General features: G+C 38.3%; 2 protein-coding genes and 1 non-coding gene across 11 annotated transcripts in view; 2 read left to right on the plus strand and 1 right to left on the minus strand.

The window, feature by feature from the left end:
• TPR (translocated promoter region, nuclear basket protein) overlaps window positions 1-716 on the plus strand; it is a 61733-nt gene extending 61017 nt beyond the window's left edge. For all 5 annotated transcript variants that reach the window (XM_009439730.5, XM_009439738.5, XM_003308639.6 and 2 more), the window contains one exon: window positions 516-716. In XM_009439730.5, the coding sequence (XP_009438005.3) occupies window positions 516-571 (56 nt within the window). In that variant the 3' untranslated portion in view covers window positions 572-716. The remainder of the gene's footprint in view (window positions 1-515) is intronic.
• PRG4 (proteoglycan 4) lies at window positions 669-17941 on the minus strand. Of its 5 annotated transcripts, XM_054656709.2 has the most exons (12): window positions 17819-17941; window positions 14558-14680; window positions 13059-13178; window positions 10512-10661; window positions 9847-9975; window positions 5400-8462; window positions 4658-4735; window positions 3374-3510; window positions 2948-3104; window positions 2170-2367; window positions 1648-1773; window positions 669-861 (listed from the first exon to the last, which is right to left on the minus strand). In XM_054656709.2, exons 1-12 carry the CDS (start codon window positions 17892-17894, stop codon window positions 764-766), a joined length of 4455 nt encoding a protein of 1484 aa, XP_054512684.1. In that variant the 5' UTR covers window positions 17895-17941; the 3' UTR covers window positions 669-763. The 5 variants fall into 5 exon arrangements, with proteins under 5 accessions (XP_054512684.1, XP_054512686.1, XP_054512690.1 ...); XM_054656711.2 differs by lacking the exon at window positions 14558-14680; XM_054656715.2 differs by lacking the exon at window positions 9847-9975.
• Window positions 2616-2719, plus strand: LOC112207034 (U6 spliceosomal RNA). Its single transcript, XR_002941514.1, has one exon. It is a non-coding gene; the product is annotated as a U6 spliceosomal RNA (small nuclear RNA).
• Window positions 17942-21635: the final 3694 nt, after the last annotated feature.

Raw genomic sequence — 21635 nt, forward strand, 5'->3', positions numbered from 1 at the left:
TATTTTTTTAATGTTCCAAAGTTTTATTAAATAATTACATGTTGAGCAGGTGATATTTACCAATCTGTAAACTTCATGTAGACAGATTTGTATACCTTAGATATATAATAAATATGTGCTTATATTTTATATTTATTGATTTCTTCCTTAAATCCAAATTAAGATTTGGAAAATATGAAGTGTTATAGTGTTATATTCATTTGTTGTATCTCTACCTATTGCCATTATATTGTTAATGTTTTATACAACACGATAAAGCTTTGTGATTATGTTTTAGCTAATAAAAGTGTAAAATTTTAATATTTCCATGTTTTCCAATATAACTTTTAGATTGTACTTGTGTCACAAAAAGAGGGATTAATCTGCTTGTAATAATTTCCATTGAAGTTGTAGAATACCCAACAGTTTTATATCCACAATGCCTAGATATTTTTTATAATGAACTAGGGTAAGTGAATACACTAGTTTTGAATTCTTAAAAGATATATTCAATTTGATTCTTTTTTCTTTTACAGGTGTGAGCCATGCAATGGGAGGGAGAGGAGGAATAAATAGAGGAAATATTAATTAAATGGTCTGTAAACAATAACAACTGTGAATAAGATTATCAAATCTGTTTTAGTGTAATGATTGTCAAGTTTAAAAACATTTTTATATATAAACTGGTATACTCATGTCAATATTCTTTATTAATAAAATGTTTTTCAGTGTCAAAATTTATTATTCTTTTCTTCATTAGTTGACTCCTCCTTTGCTCATCAGTCTAAGGACAGTTGTACCAGACTTTGGATAAGGTCTGCCCAGAACGAGTAGTAATTGCTCTTGCTGTTCTACTAGGCACATCAATGTTATAGTATTGATCTAAATGGAAGAGAAAACATTTTTTTAGTTAAAAAGAAAACAATGCCCAAACTAAAAAATAACTTATGTTGACTATTACGCTCAAAGACAATGTTTATCATTTTAATAGAGATGTTTTTACTAATTAATTTGAACTTTATAACAAAAAGAAAAACAATTGCCTAGACTTTTCAGCTTTTTTGATGTTTCAAAAGATTGACATTTCACCATCTTTTTGTAAAATCAGGTTCAGCTCTCCTTTATGAAGTAAACATTAAAGGGTAACCAAGTTTGAAAAATAATTTACTTGGGGTTATTCCTTTTAAAAAATACATGCCAATGTCATTCATATTATGAAATTACAGGCAGAATAACTTAGATTTCTGGGCATTTCAAAGAAAAGCATCCTGAGTAATATAATTTAATTAATAAAATTAGTTTCTCAGGAACTTCTTTCTGATCTTACAGACTCTGCAGTGATGCAAATCATTATAACCTTGTGCCAAACAAGGTATCTGTTAAATGCCACAAATGATAGAAGTAAAATACTATCGTCAGTAGCAAGTTTACTCTAGTAACTGGATGTTTTATCGTAATCTCGTGAAGGTTAGAGCAGAATTGAGTTGCAGTGCCATCATTTTAATTGAAATTAAAGCAAAAGTCTTAACTCTTTTCCACAGCAATTAGAATAAGTATCGTAGTGTAACTTCTCACATTGAGTCATCATTGCAGCCAGCATTTTTACTTTATCTTCATATTTTCACAAATGATATCACCTCCTTGGGAAACTATTAGTTAATACCTTACCTTTAGAAAAGGCATAGTAATCATAGCCGTCAGGTTTTCTGATGTTGGGCAGTGATATAGCTGAGGTAACCACATTTGGAAGTCCTCTCCACAGTATACTCACTTTAACTTCATTATGAAGGACACCTGTAAGTGGCATGTTTAATAAAAGATACCAGATTAAAAGGCAATGTACTATCTTGGAAAGAGCCAGACATCTGAGTTTTAATCTCAGTTTTAGCCCTCTGATGTAGAACTATTGAGGGTTATAGACTGGTATATAATGTTCTTGGTAAGAAGTACTTGATAAATAGTATTGGTTATAACTAACAAACCTGAACAAACTGCTTTCCTTACCCACAAGGAAAAAGAAAGTATTGGTCTTTGGTTATTCACTAAGGCAAGTGGATGAGTTTTTCATCAGTAAGCTTAAATTATTAGGGCTGTTTGATCAGTATCCATATTTCATAAGCCTTACTGTATAAGAAACTGTATTACATCTACTTATGTTTAAGGATTTTTTTAACACAATAAAAATGTTACCTTTGTCTTGATAAGCCAGTCTGGCAGGTGAATAATGAATTCTGATGGTGTGTGTTTGAGAAGGTCCTATAGCACGTTCAAAGCGACGTCTCCTAACCTGTGTCGTTTCTCCATACACTGGATAATTTAGAGCAGGCCTTCTTCCAGGGCACTTCTGTACAGGTTCCTGTTTATAAATATACTGCTGAATGCTGCCACCTGTTATGTATTAGAATATCACATGGAAAATGAAAATTAATTTTAATACCCTCAGAAAAGGTGGAAAACAACTTTTACAATGTATAGGAAACAGTTTTGTTCTCATTTTTCATATAATATATTGATATTAATAATGGCTATTAGTCAAGGGTATTATAAAAATAATTATTAAACTCTGAAATACTTGTTGAATGAATAGATGCAGCAAATTACATAGTTATATATTTAATTTCAATTGAAAGTGACAAGTGCTCAGTTTGGCAGCACATATACTAAAACTGGAATGATACAGAGATTAGCATGGCCCTTGTGCAAGGATGACATGCACATTTGTGAAGCGAAAGTAAATGACATTCTATCAGTGACCTGAAAACTCAAATGAATTGTGACTCGCCTGTGAAGAAATGAAAATAAAAATTGAGGGCAATAAGAATACTACCCTCAATATTGATTTTTTTCACTGAAAATATTTGATTTCAGCCATTAAAGATATCTTTTGACAGTAAAGTCAATAATAAATGAAAATGCTGAGTGTAATTCTTTAAAAGTTTTGTAATCTTGTCAATTATGTAACACATACCTCTCTTGAAAAAATACACAGATTCAGGCCAGTTCTTGTATTTAGCTGTTGAAAGCGCTGCCACTATTTGTCCAGTTAGTCCTCCAAATCCTTTGAAAATTGGTTTGGGGTACCCTGCATCTTTTATATCATTGGTAAAACGCCAGTACTGAGAATCCTGATAATTTAAAAGAGAAAATTATGTTATCAGCTTTGGGAAAAAAGATTTGGAACTCCTTTCTAGATTTAAGTATAGAGAGAACGTGTTAACTTAGTTAAACAGTTGAATTTTGACCATTACTGTTATCAAACTGTTGAATTATGATTAAATTTTGATGACAGAGTATTTAAAAGGACACATATTGGAGGTTAAGGCAATATATGTTGTAATAAATAATGCAGTTACAAATTATTATTAAATTTCTCTCACAAAGATATTTGTGTTACCTTAAAGAAGAAAGTTTTTCCTTCACAGTTGCACCTAGTAAAAACAGTATCAATGGGGGAAGGAATACCCCAAACTTCAGTAATTCTGCGAGCTGGAGATGGTGGACTGAATGGACTTAGCATCCAGAAATAATGACCTAAAATTTAAGGAAAGACATCAGCCTACAAGCTGAATGCTAAACCTATCACAAAAGAAACCAAAATGAAAAAAAATGTAGTTTTCTTATGCATTGTATGACTGGAAGTTTAGTCAGATACAAAAGGTAGTATTTGAACATTTCTGAGAGCAGGTATTTCCCAAGTCCGAAATTTAGCATAACCTTTGAGATACTTTAGTTTTCTAGTTTCTTTAGAAAGAGCCTATTGGTTGGGCCAGGTGCAGTGGCTCACACCTGTAATCCAGCACTTTGGGAGGTCAAGGCAGGTAGATGGCTTGGGCCCAGGAGTTTGAGACCAGCGTGGACACCATGACAAAACCCTGTCTCTACAAAAAAAAAAAATTAGCCAGGCATGGTGGTGCACACCTGTAGTCCCAGCTACTCAGGTGGCTGAGATGGGAGGATCACTTGGGCCCAGGAGATCGAGCCTGCATTGAGCCGTAATTGCGCCACTCTACTCCAGCCTGGGTGACAGAGGGAGATCCGGTCTCAAAAAAGCCTTTTGGCTTTGTGACTTACAGTCACTATCTCTTTAGATCTCAATTTCTTTATCTCTTAGAACTAAGGAATTATAATTTAATGACTAACATCTCTTTAGCCTCTACTGTACGAAAAGGAATTGCTTTCAGATTTAATCTAAATATGTGTCAAGACTGGACTAGCAGAGTACAGCAGAGAATTAACATGAAATAACTTTTCTTCTGTTACTCTCCGACAGAGAGTGTAACACTTGAACACATCACAATTGAGATGTTATTTTCAAATAAAGCAGCGAATATGCATGCTGGTGTCATTTCATTTGGTATGAAATTAAAATTTTATTTTATTTTATTTTTTAAATTTTAACTACCCCCCCCCAAAAAAAAAATTGAACTACTTTTTAAATCTTAACAGTAGGAAAAAACCTCAGTAGTATCAGTTCAGGGTCTTGGTTTTGTTTTGTTACTTTGTCTAATTTTCTTAATCCAATATTTCTGTTATTACTCTCGGATTCTCCTGTGAGGTGTGCTTATCAGTCAGATTCCCCTCCAGAAAACAACCCAAACTAGCACTCTTCCACGGCTTTCGTTCTCATAAATGCCAAAACAGAATGATGAGAAGAAAAATAAATGTGTACATAGCTCACCTCGGAATGCAACTAATGTCCCATTGCGCAAAGTAGTCAGTCCATCTACTGGCTTACCATTGCATATATTGGTCTCATCTAAACAAATTAACAAAAACAAAACAAATATAGAACAGAATGAGAAAAGTCTGTATGTTCTTTTCAAGTCTTTCCACATGGTTCTATTTCCTGTTTACCTTTTCTAAGATCTTGAAGGACACAGTTTGACCTGTTTGCATAGTTATATACTTGATAATTCCATTTTACTTAAAGATGATACTCTTCAAAAGTATTATATGAAATAAATTATTATGAATTGGAATGGACCAGGTTACCTTGATTTTCATGTAAACTAGACATTTTTTGGATGTATGAACTCAATGTGAAATTGCATCTTTCAGTTCTGATTGCCCTCCCTTTGGGTTAGTTTGGAAAATGATACTACAGATTTTTGCTTTGCATTGTACTTTTAAGAATAGACTCCGAACTAAATTTTTTTGACTTTCTATATACCATCTCTGCTGCTCACAGACACACATATGCTAAATTCCCAGCCCTACATTATTACTTAATTTTCTAGAGAATGAAAAAGCTTACTATAATTACATCTCTGCTTACCTACAGGGAAGCTGTAAAACTTCACAAGCTAACAAGGTCAGGTAATATAGCTCAGTTGAGTGATACTAAACTAAGGCATTCTGGTTCAGATAGATGTAAACTAACATTACCAGCTTTAAAAATGAAAATAACTGATTTTTAATACCGAAAAGCATGGGATTGATGATAATGCCTTGATTGGGTACTCTCGGTAAGTAATCCATGTCAGGAGTAACTTCAGGCATGAACACATGGGGCCTGAGAAGCATATGAAGTGTTTCTCCTTCAGCACCACCTGCATCTTCACTCTTTGGATTTACTTCAACTAGTTTGGAGTTTGGAGTTTGGTTAGGTCTGGTGGTGGTTTGGAGCATGGCTTCTGCTACTCTTGAGGTAGGGTTCAATTCTGGCATTGTTGATGTCATCTTGCGGGGAGTTGGTGTCGTCTTTGGTTTTCTCACTCTAGGCATTGTTTTTGGCTTTTTGGTAGAAGTGGGTTTTTTGGGTGCTTTGGTTGGCTTTTGAGGTTTAGGAGTTGTCACTTTAGAATTAGTAGCTCTGTCTTTTGGTTTAGCTGTTTCTTCAGGTTTGTTCATAATCTCAGTGGTAGTAATTGTCTTTTTTGTTGTAGTAGTTACTTTGGGTGCAAGAGTAGTTGTTTTAAGAGTAGTAATTTTGAATGGTGTGGTATCTTGAGTTGTGGTAGATGTTACTTGTGTGGTTGTAGTTGTTATTTTGGATTCGGTAGTTTTTTCTGTTGTAGTTGCTGTCTCTTTTGTCATCTTAGGTGCAGCAGTTGTAGTTTCAGGTGTAGTACGTAAGTCTCTTTCTGTTGTCTTGTCTTTAGCTGTTGTAGTCATTTCAGGTTTAGTTGCTGCAGGAGTCTTAGTTGTAGGTACACCAGGTTCCTTGGGACTGTTTTCAAGAGCTTTTGGTGTGGGTTCTGCAGAAAGCTCAGGAGTTGATTCATCAGGGCTTTTGTGGATAGTGGTAGGCTCCTTGGTGGTAGTTGGAGTAGAGACCTCTGAAGTGGTAGGAGGAGGTGTCTCAGGAGTAGTTGGAGGAGGCTTCTTGGGGGTAGTGGGTGCAGGCTCCTTGGGGATAGTTGGAGCAGTCTCCTTAGGTATAGTTGGAGCAGGCTTGTCAGAGGTGGTAGATGTGGGCTTCTTGGTGGTGGTGGGTGCAAGCTCCTTGGGGGCAGGCTTCTTGGGAGTAGTGGGTGCAGGTTCCTTGAGGGTAGTTGGAGCAGTCCCCTTAGGGGTAGTTGAAGCAGTCTCCTTAGGGGTAGTTGGAGCAGTCCCCTTAGGGGTAGTTGGAGCAGTCCCCTTAGGGGTAGTTGGAGCAGTCCCCTTAGGGGTAGTTGGAGCAGTCCCCTTAGGGGTAGTTGGAGCAGTCTCCTCAGGGGTAGTTGGAGCAGTCTCCTCAGGGGTAGTTGGAGCAGTCTCCTTAGGGGTAGTTGGAGCGGGCTTGTCAGAGGTGGTGGATGTGGGCTCCTTGGTGGTGGTGGGTGCAAGCTCCTTGGGGGCAGGCTTCTTGGGAGTAGTGGGTGCAGGTTCCTTGAGGGTAGTTGGAGCAGTCCCTTTAGGGGTAGTTGGAGCAGTCTCCTTAGGGGTAGTTGGAGCAGGCTCCTTAGGGGTAGTTGGAGCAGGCTCCTTAGGGGTGTTGGGAGCTGCTGTCTTGGGAGTGGTGGGAGCGGGCTCCTCAGGGGTGGTGGGTGTGGGCTCCTCAAGGGTGGTGGGTGCGGGCTCCTCAGGGGTGGTGGGTGCAGGCTCCTCAGGGGTGGTGGGTGCGGGCTCCTCGGGGGTGGTGGGTGCGAGCTTCTCGGGGGTGGTGGGTGTGAGCTTCTCGGGGGTGGTGGGTGCAGTCTCCTTGGGGGTAGTTGGGGCAGGCTCTTTGGGAGTGGTGGGTGCAGGCTTCTTGGTGGTGGTGGGTGCAGGTTCCTTGGGAGTGGTGGGTGCAGTCTCCTTGGGGGTAGTTGGGGCAGGCTTCTTGGGGGTGGTGGGTGCAGGCTCCTTGGGAGTGGTGGGTGCAGGCTCCTTGGTGGTGGTGGGTGAAGGCTCCTTGGGAGTGGTGGGTGCAGACTTGGTGGTGGTGGGTGCAGGCTCCTTGGGAGTGGTGGGTGCAGGCTCCTTGGGGGTAGTTGGGGCAGGCTTCTTGGGGGCGGTGGGTGCAGGCTCTTTGGGAGTGGTGGGTGCAGACTTGGTAGTGGTGGGTGCAGGCTCCTTGGTGGTGGTGGGTGCAGACTTGGTGGTGGTGGGTGCAGGCTCCTTGGGAGTGGTGGGTGCAGGCTCCTTGGGGGTAGTTGGGACAGGCTTCTTGGGGGTGGTGGGTGCAGGCTCCTTGGGAGTGGTGGGTGCAGACTTGGTGGTGGTGGGTGCAGGCTCCTTGGGAGTGGTGGGTGCAGGCTCCTTGGTGGTGGTGGGTGCAGGCTCCTTGGGAGTGGTGGGTGCAGGCTCCTTGGGAGTGGTGGGTGCAGGCTCCTTGGGGGTAGTTGGGGCAGGCTTCTTGGGGGTGGTGGGTGCAGGCTCCATGGGAGTGGTGGGTGCAGACTTGGTGGTGGTGGGTGCAGGCTCCTTGGGAGTGGTGGGTGCAGGCTCCATGGGAGTGGTGGGTGCAGACTTGGTGGTGGTGGGTGCAGGCTCCTTGGGAGTGGTGGGTGCAGGCTCCTTGGGGGTGGTGGGTGCAGGCTCCTTGGGGGTGGTGGGTGCAGACTTGATGGTGGTGGCTGTGGGCTCTTTGGGCGTGGTAGATGCAGGCTCCTTGGGAGTGGTGGGCGTGGGCTCCTTGGGAGTGGTGAGAGCAGGGCCTTTGGTTGTAGTTTCAGGTTTGGGTGTAGGTTTAGCCAGCACTTTAGATGTGGGTGCTAAATCTTTAGCAGATGTTTTCTCTATACTTTGTGTCTCTTTAGCTGAAGTAGTCTTCTCTTTTCCATCAGTTGAAGTCTGTTTATTTGTTGTAGTAGTTTCTTTAGTTTCAACTGTTGTCTCTTTATTCACTGTCAAAGACGTCTCTTTAGATGTATCAGAATTAGGTGGAAGACTGGGTCTGGGATTTATTGGTTTTGCTGTTGTGATCTTGGGAGATGTGGTGACTTTATTGTGTTGGGTGGTAGACGTGTCAGGAGTTGTGACCTTGAAGTCACCATTGTCCAATCCACTTCCAGCTTCATCTACAACTAGTGGTTTGGGGGTAGTTTTCTTTTTAGTTCTGTTCTTCTTGTTATCTTTTACTGGAGAAAAAATATACATCTTGTTATTTTAGAATATTTTTTTCTTTAATAGTGACATAAAGATCCCATCTTTATCATTGACTAGTTGTGTGTTTCTAAGCAAATTGCTAACCTCTACTATGTCCTTTAATTTGCTGTAAAATGGCAAATACTCAGCCTATCTTATTGGGCTGTTTTAGGGAATAAATGAGATGAGGGATGAAAAAGCACAAATAAAACTCTATACAATTAATACATGGAAGTCAGTGGCAAGTTCAAAATTACCAGCACGATAAATAACACTAATTCATCTGTTTATATTAATGTTCTTTACCCCCTACTTTTTGTACTCTTATTCTTCAGTGCCCAGTGTCCCTTCCTTCCTCCTGGAGTACTACCATCTTGCTGCACCAATTATCTCAGAGGCCTCTACAGCTACCTCTGAGCAATCTGCCCCAGTCACCCCCACAGTCCCTGCTGAGCCTTGTTCCCATACATAGGGCTATTAGCCACTCCTTTTCTTCTGCGCAGCTAAACTTGCAAGTCCCAGGGGACATAAGGAGGAGCTTAGGGTGTGATGGGCAGAAAAAGACAGTATTTATCAAGGCTTTCCCATAGCAGCTGCCCCACATGTGAACTACAAAGCCCAAGGGTGGCTTCCTGCACGATTTTCTGGGTGACTAAAAGATTAAATGTCTGGCTATTTATTTAGAGCGAATGCTTCGGAGGAAATCACAACCACTTAGAGTTCTTTAAAACTCCCTTATCCAAAAATCCAGTATTTCCTGGAGAAAGAGAATATATATTTAGAACCAGAACTTCAGGAAATAATAAACAGCAAAGGAAATCTCTTTTCAGGCAATAATAGCCTATTCTGTAGCACAGTCTCTACTAGAGGAAAAGTCAGCCAGATATAATATATAAGTTACTAGGAAAATAAAGAGGATTTGTAAAATATGGATAATATTTTTTCCATAGAGGTTTGTAAGAATTTAATGAGTTAATACTTGTAAAACACTTAGAACAATAGTATATAAATGTTTGTTAAAATAAAGCTGGGGAAGGGAAAATGAAAATGCAAGGAAATGAAGGAGAAGCAGCAAAATGATGTCAAGTAAACAAGAATGACAGTAGAAAGCCATCAATAATCATCTCTGGTGCCATCTTCTGGTTCCACAGTCCTGCTACAGCATCTTCTTATCCTTTGCTTTTAGAGTGGCTTCTTAGCCGCTTGGCACTAATTTCCTGTAGGAAGTATTCATTTGGTACTTTCTAAGATAATATTTATAAAGTTATATCCCCCCCATATTAAGATGTCCTCATTCTACCAACACGCATTACTTTTAAATATAATCATTGTTAATATGGCATTGATACAGTCTTTGATCTTTATCAATGCTCAAACCTTTGAGTTTCTTCTGTAATTCTCTATTAGCAGCTGAATTTTTGGAAGACTTGATTTTCCGAATTGTTGAAGAAGAAGAGGAAGAGGAGGAGGAGGAGGAGGACTCTTGATTTTCAGAAACAGAATGTTCTATAAATCAAATAGAAAGTTTGATCACACCAACTGTGATTTAAAACAAAAAAGAACTACCAGTCTAAACACAGCAAGAAGTGCTATTTACTAGTCTACAAGTATCTGGATTTGGCTTTTATTAGTAATATGACCAATTGCCTTTTAATCTGTCAGTTAAAAGCAAGGCACCTGGGCTTATCAGAGATACTAGCAGTATTACTAGTATCTCTCAACTTTCCCATATCCTCCAAAACACAGAATCAAATTATTCTGCAAAGAAAATCATGGGGTGGTTTTTGTTTTTTATAGTAAGATTTGTCCCTTCTGATTTGTTTTAACCCAGACTCATGCTGGGTTTGGTAAATACAGAAAGAGCTGAGAGTTTATACTTTGTCTTAAACTTTACTTAAAAGCAAAGTCTAAAACCTTCGAGTGTAATGAGCCTCATGATTCCTAAGATTACCCTGTTCTCTGAGAATGGGCTTAGATAAGCAGTCACCTACAAGTTACTTCATCTAAGAAAGCTCCTTTGATTATATCTGTCATCTTCCTACCTTCTGTTATTTCCTCTGATTCTATAACTTTCTTAGTCTTCTTCTTGTTTGGTGGTTTGGGTGAACGTTTGGTTGTTGATTTGATGGTTTGAGATGCTCCTGAAGGTGGAGGTGCTTTCTTTGAAGATGGTGGTGATGTGGGATTATGCACTGAGGCCAAGCAAGACAAGTCAGTTAACATCTTGTTTATGTTCATCAGCAGCTCTAACTGTGAAAAGCACGGATGCGTCTAGCTTCAAGAGTAGATGCTGGTGACAGCCAGTGCAGGCAGGCTCCAGCTCAACACAAATGACTCCATTTAACTCTAAGGATGCATTGCTATAAAATACTGGTTCTCAAATTGTTGTAAGTTATGACAGGGAGCAAAGTCTCAGGAATCAGAAGACCTAAATTCCAGTCCTAGGCCTGCGAGCCTCTACCATTGTGACCTTAGGCAAATAATTATCTTGAACTTCATCTTCTTGTCTACAAACTAAGATGTTTATTCAAGATGATTTCTGAAGGTCTTTGCCTTCAGAATTTTTTTTCTGTTTTAGTATTCATTTTTTTCTGTTTTAATATTCATTTCAATTAAATGATGCCAATTTGCCTTTTGTTCTTTTTTTAATTACAAAAGTTCGACATGAATATTCTTGTGAAAAGTTCACACCTTCACATTGTGCTTTTCCTCAAAATGCCCTGCCCTTCCCAAAGATACAACTGTTAATGGTTTGGTGTGTATCTTTTTAACCTTTTAGTCCCCTTCCCTTTTCCGCTTCTCAGTCTAGAAGAGAAAACATGGAACTTTTTTTTTTTTTTTTTTTAGGAACAACAAGAGGGACTAACGAAGGATAAGAAAACAGCTTTGGGGACTCTCTGGGTACAGAAGGGTTGTGATAAATCATGCTGCTCCCCGCAACATCGCCCCAGAACCCTACTGCTATAGTCTCTGTGAACTGGCCACTGTCCTTCTTGTTTCTCCTCCTACCCAGCAAAAACATCAAGTATCTCAATTTGAGAAACAGATCTGCCATGTACTAGCTAATGTTCTTGGCCAAAACGGTTAACCTCTTGGACTCTGTTTTCTCTTTCACATTCAGAGGCACTTGGATGGCTGGGATTCCTTCAATTCTTGAAATGTTATGATTTTTAGATATATAGACACCTGTAAGTAGTATCTATACTGAAACAACTAAGTGGTGAATCTCAAGATAGTTTGGTTATTATACTTAAAAAATGAAGTATTGAGGTTCTGAGTGGTTTTATTATTTTAAGTTGGGACGCTGACTATCTTATGAATTCTGTAAAGAAAGTTGGCCCGCATTGCCTTCATCATTTTTTTTCAGAGTTCTACCTAAACTTTAGGTAATCTGACCAAATATTTCATAACATAAAGTGTTATCTTTATCAAAATGTTCTCTCAATGTCTCATCACTTTCTAACCATCTTCACTCCCTACACATCCTCTGCCCAAAACAAATTCTTAGCTTTCTTGTCTCACAGCCAAAACAATTAGGGTAATGAGTAAATTATGTGTCACTCATCATGGGGCCTGCTAAAAGCTGCAGGAAGGGTGAGCTCTGAGTTTTTTATTACAAGGGTGTTGTCTTCATTATTTTTGGAATGTTTTCCCATGAAAACATTGAACGGTTAAGAAACATCTCTCAATTCTGCTGATTAGCAGTTTTCCAATCTTTCTTCACTGTTCTAAAGAAGCAGGAAGTGCAGGCTTGTTTAAATAAAATGATAAGATTGATTATGCAAGCAAAGCTTATTTTCACTTTGACCTCCACAAATATTCTTGTTTTAACAAAGTAGAATTTAAGAACAACCATTTGGTAAAAGAAAGTAATCCAGTATTCCAGTATATTTTAAAAATCTTTTTCTGTAAAATCTGGAGCCTTTTGTTATACTCTAGAGTAGTCCTTCAAGACCTATAAATAGAGAAGATGATTTTAAGATGGGAATATCCCTTGTTATTGACTTTACCATGCACATGTATTGGAATAGAGACTGCTGAGGAGACTGCAGAAATGGGAAGGAACATGACAGTTAACAACGTGTTAGGTAGATTTGCCTATAAATTTAATGGCTTAAACTAATTCATAAATTTACTTGTTTAGGGAAGCTGAAAGTGTTGCTTGTGTCCTTAAATATATACTCAAACACTGAGGCCAAAAGCACAGATAGCTCAAAGGATAGTTGACTTCGTGAAGTCAGCAAGGGTGAGACAAGAAATCATCAAGTGAGTTGATTACTGTTGATTTAACCTGAAATTGAACCATATCTGAAGAAAAAAAAGACATGTACATTCAGCCTTATCTTCTATGTTCGCCCTCTGGCAACATCTTGTACTCTTGGAGCCTGGCTGAGCCTGGGGGTTCTGCTATTGGAAGGCGCTTTTCTTCTTTAATTCATCTCCACAAAACAAAATTATTATGAAATAGCTTATATGTTAGTAAAATCAAGGCCTAAGATGGACTGCGTGTTAGACATTATCAGTGATGCTAAGGTAGGTGCACAGATCTGGCTGTACTGAGAAGCATTGGTTGGTACTTTGATGCTTACCTTCTGCACAGAAACTCTCATAATCAGGACAGCACTTGTCATACTTCTTACATTGGGCATCGCAGTCACACTCCCTCCCTCTCTCGAAGGACTCAAAGCAGCGGCCTTTACAGGAAAGCTCTACCCAGAGCAAAACAAGAAGTTACAGATTATTCATTGTGAAGCCAGGCCCACGTATTTGACAGCCATTTCCCACCTTAGACTTGACTAGGTTTCCAAAAGTTCATTTCTAAGTCTTTTATTTGAAATTTGGAGTACATCATCCAGGAAAAATTAGATGGTATCCCAGATCGAGACAGCCCAAGTCAAAAAAGAAATATGGTGACTGAGGGCAACTCCTCTTGCCCTTCCAGACTCCAAGAGACATCCCGATGCTGCCCGAGTTATTTACATGTATGGACAAAGAAAAATCGGGAAATGTCTAAATAGTGAGATAGGCTTCATATGAAATCTCTTCAATCTTCTCCTCTTCACACACTGCTTTGTAATGGATTCACAGTAATTGAATGTACAGATCTCAGCAATATATTCCATATAAATATATATGTATATATATTCCACATAAATGGGTCATTTTTGAGGCTTAAAAATCATTTGTAATGCAGAGGCCCTTATTATGACAAACTGGGGAAGGTGTATAGTTGAAAGCTTTCAGCCTAATCTTACAGTGTGGACTATGTTAGGGAGGACTACTCATTTAAAAAATGAAAATTTAAAAAGCCTTTGTTAGAGTTAACAGGGGCTTACCAAGGCTTATTTGAAATAATTACCTATCCAATACATAAATTGTACAATATATTCCTCAACTTCACATTCAAATTCTGAAGCAAATACACCTTTCAAATAACTTTAATTACAATTTTCTTAAATTGAATAGGAAATGTTTCTGTGTTAATAATAAAATGGCCCAAAATATATTCAAGTGAAACACCACTCATAATTTAAAATTCAGACCTTCAAATTTTAACTGAAATTCATCATTAAACACTAGCACTTTATCTTTAAAGTGTCTTTTCCAGGTAATTTACAAATGTGTTAACATCAGAAAGTCCAATGGTAGACAAGATTATTCCATGCTCATGTATTCTTTTGATGAAACTATTGAAAGTCCTCATTACTAGTCGAGGACATCTCTGATTGTAAATAATTACTCCTTACTATTTACTTAATGACTCCTGACTCACAGTATCTTCTCTATTTAAAATAAGACATTTTACTTGGAACTAGTCAATAACCTTGTGCAAGTGACAGACTTCCAGGCTCCCCTTACCCTCCCCAATAATCACAAGCTTTGACACCATCCTTAGGTACAATGCGCTGCAACATTTATGCAAGTGAAGGAAAGTCACTTAAGCAAAGGAAGTGATACAGTGGGAAAACAGCACTGCAAGCGGGTGCAAGGGGAGGCTCAGTCTCACAGCACTGCACGAGGGTGCAAGGGGGGACTCACAGACTCGCAGTGTTGCTTGACAGAGGAGACACCCGCTCTCAGGACTTACCCGCAGTGCAGACTCTCTTGAAATCAGGGCAGCACTCCATGTAGTGTTGACAGTTATAATCACAGTTGCAGGTGGCATCTCTAGAATACCCTTCCCCACATCTCCCTGCACAGCTTGATAAATCTAAAATTATACAATACTGGCGTAAATATGGCCAAACCACTTTATAGAAAGGGAGCAATCTAACGAGGGGGACAAAGCCACTTGGTGAGAGAGAATTTTATTGATCGAGAAGGTGTTGGAATGATGTCAGTAATAGGCCCAGCTGATATTTGGCTGATGTCTTAGGTGATCTCAATTATGTCACTTTATTCTTCACTAGACTGAGATGATAAACACATTTTTGAAAACCAGGCAAAGTAATGGCTTTGCCTAAAGAGGATGATACTCCTAAGGAAGAGGTGGCAGCTACAGCTACTACCGATCTGTGGTTTTGATGATTAGCAGTTGCCATTTATTGAGCTTCTCTATGCCAGGTGCTGAGTCATACATTATCTCTAATGCTTATGAAAATGTTTCCAGGATTTAGTAGCCCTTTTTTAGAGATAAGAAAGCTGAAACACAGAAATTTTGACAACTTGCTCACACGACTAGTTAATAGTTCCAGTATATTGGCATCATAGGTTAATTAATACCTCCCAATTATTTGTAGTGAACTCTTTTACCCTTATAATTGTCCTAATTTAGATAATACATTTTATGGTCACCTTAAGTAAACAATCCATCCAGAATTTGAACTCTGATATATCTTATTTTAAGCCTGAGATGTTTCCACCTGTCGCTTTGCCTCCCATTCCTGAGGATAAGTTTAAAGCACGCTGGTTGCACCAGCATAAACTTTACTGAGCTTTTTCTTCCTTAATTGGTGGGGATAACTGGATTTTTAAAATGTCAGGGGAGCCAGATGCTTACAACCACTGCTAAAGTGAGAACCCTTAAAATAACTGGGCATAACTATAAAGGTCATGAACAGAGGTTTTCCAGGCAACAAATAAGCAAACAATAACAAAAGCATACTCATTCTCAAATATTTTTTAAAGTCATTTGGAAAACACCACCTTAAAACCCTTCCTGAGAAATGACTGCAGAAATGTGACAATGGAATCCATCTCTGGAATAGAAATTGGCAGGTGCACTGTCCTAAATCCACAAAGGAATGTTGAAACACACTGAAAACAAATCTTAAAAGAATAGAGTCCAGGAATGCCAAAGTCTGAATATGAAAATAAAACAGTAAATTGTAGGACAACTTTCAGAACTTTTTGCGTACATGAGTGCATAATGCATACAAAAATGTATATATAGTGTATGTATATAAATACATATATTATATATAAAGAAAAAAGAGAATGAGAAGAGGTTGAGAAAGCAAGAGAAGCAGACAAGACAGTATCAAGAGATTGTTCTTTTATAGTTGGCAGATTTCTGAAATAAGAAATCATCTGTAATTCCAGCACTTTGGGAGGCTGAGGCGGGCGGATCACCTGAGGTCAGGTGAGACCAGCCTGGCCAACATGGTGAAAACCTGTCTTTACTAAAAATACAAAAATTAACCGGGCATGGTGGCAGGGGCCTGTAATCCCAGCTACTCGGGAGGCTGAGACAGGAGAATCGCTTGAACCCGGTAGGTGGAGGTTGCAGTGAGCCAAGATTGTGCCACTGCACTCCAGACTGGGAGACAAAGCAAGACCCAGTCTCAAAAAAAAAAAAAAAAAAAGAGGAAATCATCCCTACAGGAAAAGCTTACTTTCATAGATTAGGTGTCTGTCCTACTTTTATTGCTATTAATTGTAACCATTAATTTTATTTATTTATTTATTTATTTATTTTTGAGACAGAGTCTCACTCTGTTGCCCAGGCTGGAGTGCCATGATGCAAGCTCAGCTCACTGCAACCTCCACCTCCTGGATTCAAGATATCCTCTTGCCTCAGCCTCTGAATAGCTGGGATTACAGGCACACGCTACCACACCTGGCTAATTTTTTTGTATTTTGTATAGAGACAAGATTTTGCCATGTTGCCCAGGCTGCTCTTGAACTCCAGACCTCAGGTGATCTGTCTCCCTAGGCCTCCCAGAATGCTGGGATTACAGGTGTGAGCCACCACACCCAGCCTCATTAATTTTAATTTGATTTATTTAATGACAATTAAAATTAAAGTAACACTGTTTTAGTGAACAACCAATTGTATTACAGAGGAAAAGGCAGTTTAGAAAGTGCCCCCAGTGTTGTGAACCTTGTCACATTGTTACGAGAAAGCCGAAGGGTCTGGAGATACTGGAGTAGTCATCATTCTTATTGAATATTCACATTTGCTTTCATGTGTTTTCCTGTCTTTTCTTATCTAAACAATTCTGCAACTTATGCCTATGCAGACAGTTACCACTCATGTTCAGGTTTCATAAGAATCTCGTATTTTACTGGAAATGTTTACTTTAGAAACATAATTTCATCATAACTGTCATGAATCTTGATTTTTATTCTCTCAGATTTTGCTTATCAAAGGGGAACAAAAGGAAAAGAAAAGAAAAGAAAAATCCAAAGCTTGGCATTGTTACTATTAATGTCCCTAGATGGCATGCTAGCATCTTTTACTAATGTGATTTCACTGAATGTACTTTAACAGTCTCCAAAAATGAGTAACAAGAACTATTCATCCAGGACCTGTTTTGGGAGAACTGTGAAAAGTTTAATGTTATAACACAAAATGACAGTCACATCTGTATATGTCCATATCTGGATAAATAGTTCTTGTAAGAAAAAGAGAACATTTTCAAGACTAATAAAATGCCATTTGAAACACTATAGTTTATTATAATATGGTATCTATGTCTAAATGATGCCAAAATAAGTTATTTATCAATAATTTATTTGATTTTAAAAAACAAATTGTTCAACATATAGGCAAAAATTACATGTTATCTAAATATTGTTCTTTTTTAGTTATTTTTATGATACTATATAGCTCCAGCATAATTTTATGATGAACTGTCTGCACTTTTTAAACTTTCGAGAGAACCATAGAAATAACAAGTACCAAAATTATTCTTTACACAAGCTCAAAACTCTCAAAAGGAGAAAAAGATGAGAATTCCAAAGCACTTACAAACAGGCTACATGTTATATATTATTTTAAGGTTGTACCGTATATTAAACTCAAGCAAATATAAATTTTTAGAAATATATTTCCGTTGTTATAAAAATCAAGACTGAATGATTAGCAATAGTTGTTAAATAAAAGTATGTTCGATGGTTAAGCTACCTTGAGATGAAACTTGCTGAATCACGAAAACAGACAGCAGCAACAACAGGTAAATTGGAAGTGTTTTCCATGCCATCGTTGTTTTCAGGTACCGTAGGTACCCTTGCTGAAAATAAAATAAAAGTATCAGAAAACTGCTCTTTCATCTCACCACTAACTTAGGCTTGCATTATACACATTTCAGTAACTTTAAAAATGTAACTTAATAATAAAACCATCCCATTCTTGAAACAAGACTTTAAATCAGCTTTAATTTTATAGAAAATATTTGGCCATTAGACTTAATCTTATGCAGAACAAATCAAGTCACCCTCAGCCACGTTATTGACAGTTTTAATACTTAAGAAATCTCCAACATAGAATAGACTTATCTTAAAACTCTAGCCAAAGTATGGCATGTACTTAACAGTGCAAGGTTAAAATTTTATCTTAAGGAAAATAATAACCTGTGTCACAGAAATGTAATTTAATAAGCATCATGGAGTTACTGTTCCAACTTTTTCTTAATTCTCAATATAAATTCAGAGGCTTCCAACAGGTGTATTGCATAAACATAATCCTTTTCAAAAATTTCCAACTACTATCTTTACACATTTTTTTCAAACACCTCTAATGAAAACACATTTAATTCTATGAAGCAAGTTAACTTTGACACTTACCCTTAAAGGATAGATGAGTTTATCCCACGTCCTGGGAGTCTTATATATCAGTGCAAATACAGTGGGATGAACCAATTAGTCCAAAGGTTAGACAAAATCAACAGTGACAACCTATGAAATCAAACTTTCCTCATTTATTGGAAAAGGGCCCAGACGACTAGACTTAGGCAACATCTGGAAAACACTTCCATTAAGCAAAATGACTACCACAAAATAAATTTAGATGTATTGGCCAGAGCACATTTCTAATTTCTAAGTGAAGTGAACAAATTGTCCTGAGATGGTAAATAGCTCTGGCAGACTTTGACTAGTATATTGAAGCAGCAACTTTAAAATATTCACATACTGGTATCATTTATTTCTTCTGCTTTCCAGTTAAATCTAGCAAAGGTAGCTTTGAAATTTACCTAGTGTTAGCTTGTGGCATACATTTTATATACTTATACCATTATATCAAATATACATTTCTTGAGTAGTTTCATTTTCTCTGAGCACAGAAAACATGCTCTCAGTTACCTACAGGTAGATTATTGACACTGGATTTTCTAGCTTCCTTTATTATTTTAAAAACCTGCTTAAAAACTGTATTGATATTTTCCTTAGATCCTTCCTTTAAGATAAGCATGTTTGGAAAAGGTCTTTTAAATTACTAATTTTGTTTCCTTCCCACAATGAAAATGTGAACCATTACCATTGCAGAGCTAAGTCAGCTCAGTCCAAGGCTTTACCCCATTTTCATACGGAATGTATCGGTGTAAAATCTTACCCACCAACATAAGGCTTCGCTCATGTCCTAGCACCTCCCTGAAAACTTTCCAGATCAAATTCCAATCACATCTAGAATTATAGTCAACAATTGTACTACGTTTTACTAAAAGTATCTCTTCATCTGTCTCACACCCCCAACAGACTATGATTTCCCGAAGGACAACCAACACCTATATGTTAGTCTATTGCCAACATACAGCCCAGTTGTTTCACCAATGTTATATGTTTAAAACATGCTCACGCCGGGTGCAGTGGCTCACCCCTGCAATCCCAGCACTTTGGGAGGCTGAGGTGGGCAGATCACCTGAGGTCAGGAGTTTGAGACCAGCCTGACCAACATGGTGAAACTCCCTCTCTACTAAAAATGCAAAAAATTAGCCGGGTGTGGTGGCAGGCGCCTGTAATTCCAGTTACTCGGGAGGCTAAGGCAGGAGAATCGCTTGAACCTGGGAGGCAGAGGTTGCAGTGAGCTGAGATCACGCCACTGCACACGAGCTTGGGCAACAAGAGCAAAACTCAGTCTCAAAAAAAAAAAAAAGAAAAGAAAAAAAAAGAAAACATGTTCAGTGAACCACATGGTTGTAGGCTGGATTCTGCTGTCTACTACTCATTTGGTAGGTACTGCATTTAATTCTCACAAAATGTCTTAAAGTTAAATATAATCATCCACATTTACAAATAAGAAGATGAAGACCCACAAATGAAGAATGTGTGACCCATCCAAGGATCTATAAAGACTAGAGGCCAGAACCAGGATTTGAACCCATGTCTTTGCATTTTAAGTTCCGTCATGTTTCCACTACATCCAGCTCCCTTTTGATCAAAACCATCACTTAATTTGTAATCATTATACTAAATTTTACTCCTTTACTCTACATGTATACATAGGTTTGTGAGATTGTGACTTTTTTAAGACTAGAATTATAAGCATCTATTTTCTTTCCACAGTGCTTATTTCACAGGACTAAATATGTAAAGACAATTTCGAGGCTATCTGCTCATCTCTAAATAATCCCCCTTTTCTGGGAACTACTTCTCTTTCTATCGGGCTATTTTCCTTTTAGCTCTGGTTATATATGTTATCTTCCCACATCAGCCACAGCCGATAGGATTAGGAATTGGAACTTGAACAACCCGAGCCAATATGTTTTCTTCTCCTGGAAATTTGAAATTATAGTTCAGAGATTACAAATTTGTCTGTCTATGTAGACCAATAATGTGTACATTTCTGCCCATGGTCTAAAGGAGTAGAGAAAGTCCTTCAGAGTGAAAAGATTCATAAATATGAAGCAACCACGCAGAGAGAGAAATTTCTGATAACTTTCTAAGTCTTGGTTACTCTGTTTTTTAGACCCAACTTCTTGCTCTGTATCTTTATGGCAAGTTCCCCTTTTGGAGCTGAAGCTGGCTAAAGATGCCTTTTGCTACTTGAAATCAATACACAATAGACACACAAAAGATCGTGTATGGAGTTGAACATTAGACAGAATTCTGTTAATTCTTAGCTCTACTGAGGCCAACAGCGGGGAAGCTACAAGCTTTGTAAGTTTTCCAAGTAAGACCTCTACAGTGTTGCTTTATTATTTCTTTGGACTATTGGGAATGTCCAAATCAGATACAAATATACCCAGAGATACATATTTTTAAATAAGATATAAATTGTTTTCTAATCATTGCCTTTTGAACTATATGCACTATCATTTTCCTCCTTTGTATTAATCTCATAATGGTGATGGCAAATAAAATTCTTGAATTGATTAATATCCACTTGTTCTTTTTTTTTTTTTTTTGAGATGGAGTTTCATTCTTGTCACCCAGGCTGGAATGCAGTGGCGTGATATGGGCTCATTGCAACCTCTGCCTCCTGGGTTCAAGCAATTCTCCTGCCTCAGCCTCCCGAGTAGCTGGGATTCCAGGTGTGAGCCACCACGCCTGGCCTATTAAATAGATTTTTATAAACTGTGCTACATACTCCATTCTGTGAATATTGATCCACTTAACCTTCCTTGTTGATCACACACTGCAATCATCCCGTTCGTTTATAGGTTCCTCCTTTAAGATTTCCCTTCTGTTAAAGGTATTTTCTTAATGTTCACTTAAATCTCATTTAATTGGGATAAAAGTTATTCCAGAATTGGTTTTTGATGTGTGGGAAATGCGGAGAGTAAAGAGACATGGAGAGGATATACACAATATTGAATCCTAGAGACCTCTTCTAGGGATGATTTTCACAGGGTTCAACCTCATGAACATCAGTTTTATGCTTGGCAGCAGTACAGTGATGCCTTAGAGAACACTCAAGCAAGTTTAGGGACATTTTCCCTGTGCTAGATTATCCTAGACTGTGGTGCTTTTATACTTTGTCTCCATGCCTGCCCATTAGCTGTCAC

Source organism: Pan troglodytes, chromosome 1 (assembly GCF_028858775.2).
Source record: "Pan troglodytes isolate AG18354 chromosome 1, NHGRI_mPanTro3-v2.0_pri, whole genome shotgun sequence".
Taxonomy (NCBI): Eukaryota; Metazoa; Chordata; class Mammalia; order Primates; family Hominidae; genus Pan; species Pan troglodytes.

What these genes read in the sequence shown, in the direction of transcription:
- PRG4 (XM_054656709.2), bottom strand. Translation starts at nt 17,894, where the DNA reads ATGGCATGGAAAACACTTCCAATTTACCTGTTGTTGCTGCTGTCTGTT. An exon ending in ATCAGAGGAAATAACAGAAG is followed by an intron (nt 9,976 to 10,511) that starts GTAGGAAGATGA and finishes TTTGATTTATAG; the next exon opens with AACATTCTGTTTCTGAAAAT. An exon ending in TGTGTATTTTTTCAAGAGAG is followed by an intron (nt 2,368 to 2,947) that starts GTATGTGTTACA and finishes AATACATAACAG; the next exon opens with GTGGCAGCATTCAGCAGTAT.